This window comes from Chlorocebus sabaeus, chromosome 22 (assembly GCF_047675955.1).
Source record: "Chlorocebus sabaeus isolate Y175 chromosome 22, mChlSab1.0.hap1, whole genome shotgun sequence".
NCBI lineage: Eukaryota > Metazoa > Chordata > Mammalia > Primates > Cercopithecidae > Chlorocebus > Chlorocebus sabaeus.
Window position 1 is genome coordinate 88,033,634 of NC_132925.1, and position 3,367 is coordinate 88,037,000.

Below are 3,367 nucleotides of genomic sequence, written 5' to 3' on the forward strand. Positions count from 1 at the left end.
CTGTTCCTGCATCTTCACACCATGAGCAAGGTGAATGAACACAGCAACAGCAGAATGGCTAGCAAGGATTTATGTGTTCCCAAGGGTGACTGCGAACCACATAAATCTATGCTGTTAAACTGAGTCTATCCCAACTCAGAGTTTCCTTAGTCTCATTGCAAAAGAGGCTGCCATTCCACACTACTCGACAGGAGGTGAGTGACAGAGGGAGTAAGAGGAAAGAGAAACAGAGGTCCTCTCCAATTGCCGCTGAAATATCTTGCTTTCACAGATTTTACCCCCAAATATACAGCTCTGTAAACACGTTCCTCAGGCCCGGACAGGTGCCCTGACACTTAAGCTTCAGGAAATCTATTCTGGCTATGAGTAGGCTTAAAGTAAAACTCCTTACTTGTAGGTAAGCTGCATGACTCTCTCTTCACTGTCATCAGGAGGAATAGGAATGCCACTGGGGCTGGGAAATTAACTGAAGTCAAGAGATAATGGTACGCTCCCACAGTGGTGGGAATCAATAAAGCAAAAGAGATGCAAGCAAGAGAAGAGGAGAGAGAGATGTGGTTAAAATGTGCGCAGACAGGACCTAATAAGGTGGAGTCTGGTATACAGGTGGGCGGAGTCCAATGATGGAGGTGTGACTAACAGTTGAGGGTGGGGCTAAAGACTAGGGTGGCCTAAATAATAGATAAGTGGACCCTAAGGACCAAGGCCATGGACACGCAAAATGTGAGTAAGGCCCTTGCAGGAGGGACTAGCCTGATGGGTAATGAACAGTGTCTAAAGGCGGGAGGGGAATTGGAAACAAGATGGATGGGCCCTAGAAACAAGAAGTCAGGGGCACCTGGGCCAGGCTTTGTTTCCTCCCAAGATCAGAGGTGGGGATAGGAACAGGAGGGGAGGGTCCCCCATTGAGCCTCTCCCTGTTTTTCCTTCCCCCCAATCAGTTAGAGAAGACAGCCATAAAGATTCAGTCATGGTGGCGTGGCAACATGGTGCGCCGGACGTTACTGCATGCAGCACTCAGAGCCTGGGTCATCCAGTGCTGGTGGAGGTCAATGCAGGCCAAGATGTTGGAGCAAAGACGGCGCTTGGCACTAAGACTCTATACCTGCCAGGAGTGGGCAGTGGTGAAGGTGCAGGCACAGGTTCGAATGTGGCAGGCCCGCAGGCGGTTCCTCCAGGCACGCCAAGCAGCCTGCATCATCCAGTCTCACTGGCGTTGGCATGCCAGCCAAACCCGAGGCTTGATCCGGGGCCACTATGAGGTCAGAGCCAGCCGGCTGGAGCTTGACATCGAAATCCTCATGACCTAGGGCGCTGACAGAGCCAAGGAGGCTGGATCTCTCTTCCAATAAAGACCTTTACTGACCACACACTTGCTCTTTGGAGATTAGACTCATGGAGGAGGGTTCAGCCCCTAACTTTTCTGCCTTCCCCCCAGAAAGATTCCCTGGTATGTTCTAGAGCCCCTGTCCTCAGGTCACCAACCCTAGGCCCCTGTTCCTAACAGCATACCTGGCATCCAAGAGAGACCCCAGGGCCCAGGTCAAGCACTGATGATGATTGCCTGATTTTGGCCCCTTCCACAGTGGGAGTAGGCATTGGGCTTTAGTTTCCTGCAGCCCCTGACCAGGCATCTCCATTCAGATCAGAAGATCAGAGAATCTGGCTGCAGCCAGGGCCAGCTGGGAAGGCCAGGATTCCACAGGCTTGTGATTGGCAGGGCCCTCAGGGCCGGCAGAGTGCTTGGCAGGGAGCCAGGAGGACATGGCACTTCAGCTGGCAACAGCAGGACAGACGCTCTGCCTTATGGTGGGGGAGGCAGTGGGGGAGCAGCCAGCCAGAGCCAGCCCCTAGGGAAGCCAGAGCAGGAGCTGAAGGTAGCAGCTGTGCCTGCTGCCTCCCCACCCTGGGGCTGAACAACGAGGCTTCCCTCCCCTTTGCTGGGCACTTCCTGGGAGAACCAGGCATGGGATCTGGGAGGGGAGAGGGACTCGGTGGGTGTGGGGAGATGGTGGTGGGGGTGGCATGGGGGTAGGTAAACAACTAGGGGTAGGCAGGGGAAAGGGCTGTCCCTCTGCCAGTGCAGGTCATTGGGCACACAGCCCCTAAATCCTACCACATCCTCAGAAGCAGCTGTGCTCCTCATCCACCCCCATGTCCCCTCTGTGGCCTACCCCCAGGCTGCCTCATCCTCTGCTGGGCCTGCCTTGGGTGGGTGCTGCTGGGCCACTGCTTTGCTGAGTCTCCCTCTGTCTCTGGGCACCTATGGTGCAACCATCTCTCACGTGGTCTCTCACTGTCTCTGCTTTGTCATCCATGCCCAAGGCCCCTCACTCTCAGCCTGTGTCCCTCAGATGTTTGTGTGAACTTTCATCCCAGAAGTCTGAGGTCTGCAACCCTCCGCAGGGTCTTTCCATGGTGGGTCCCTCAGGAGAGGTGGGAGGGCCAGTGGGGAGGTGTACAGGGGTCTTCATGCCTTGCAGCTGGGTGACACTTTCCGTGTGTGTGTGTGTGTGTGTGTGTGTTGGGGGTGAGTCTCCAGAACAGCTATAGCAGATGTGAGGGTTTAGGGTTCAGCCTGACACACAGCATCTGCAGTAGCTGCAGGTGGCAGTGAAGCAGCTGGGTACCTGGACTTTCTGACTGAATCCCACTCTTCCAGGAGAACCCATTCAGGGGTGCTGGATACAGCTCTGCCCACCTCCTACTCACAGTAGCAAGTGGTACGAAACTAGATAGGTCTGCAGCTGGGCATAATAGGAACTCTGCGTGACTAACCCCTTAGGTGCTACCTCAACAGTGAGAGGTGTTTAAAACCTGGATTGGCAATGGTTTAAGTTTCTGAGTTATATATTTTCAACACAGGACATTATAATCCCCTAGGACACTAAAAAATATATATATATATATAGATACCTGGGTCCACCCAGGGATTCTGCTTTAACTGGGCTGGTATGCGGCCTGGCATCAGCTTTCCAAAGTGCAGCCTTAGTTTGGGAACTGCTGTGTTAAGCCCTTTTCAACTGGCCCTTGTAGGGTGCTCTACAGAATTTCATGCTCACACAGGAGACTCAGGTCATCAAGGCTTCCTGCTCTCTGATGTTCTAACAATGCCAAGTGAAACAGGAATCCAGCGGGAGCACCACTTTGGGTCAAAAACTTTTGGAAACAGGAAGACACAGCTTGGTAGCTGGGGGCTGAATGGGAGGGGCTTTTGAGGGGAACGTGAGTGAGACCTCCTGTCCCAGGTAGACAGGATCTCAAGAAGATGGCACCACATAGATGTGAGCAATGAGACTCAAGGGCTAGCCCAAGAAAGCCAAGCTTCATCCAAAGCCTTCACCACCACTCCACTTTGGGTGTCCTG

At 53.5% G+C, this 3,367-nt stretch overlaps 1 protein-coding gene across 1 annotated transcript; it reads left to right on the forward strand.

Annotated features, from left to right (window-relative positions):
• The first annotated feature begins 265 nt into the window (after nt 1-265).
• On the forward strand, nt 266-1,494 carry IQCF6 (IQ motif containing F6). The gene is made up of 2 exons (XM_038002600.2): nt 266-780; nt 942-1,494. Exons 1-2 carry the CDS (start codon nt 709-711, stop codon nt 1,308-1,310), a joined length of 441 nt encoding a protein of 146 aa, XP_037858528.1. The 5' UTR covers nt 266-708; the 3' UTR covers nt 1,311-1,494.
• The last annotated feature ends 1,873 nt before the right edge of the window (nt 1,495-3,367 follow it).

Coding starts and splice junctions, on each gene's coding strand:
- IQCF6 (XM_038002600.2), top strand. CDS start 709: ATGGACACGCAAAATGTGAGTAAGGCCCTTGCAGGAGGGACTAGCCTG. Junction 781..941: donor GTAATGAACAGTGTCTAAAG/GCGGGAGGGGAA, acceptor CCCCCCAATCAG/TTAGAGAAGACAGCCATAAA.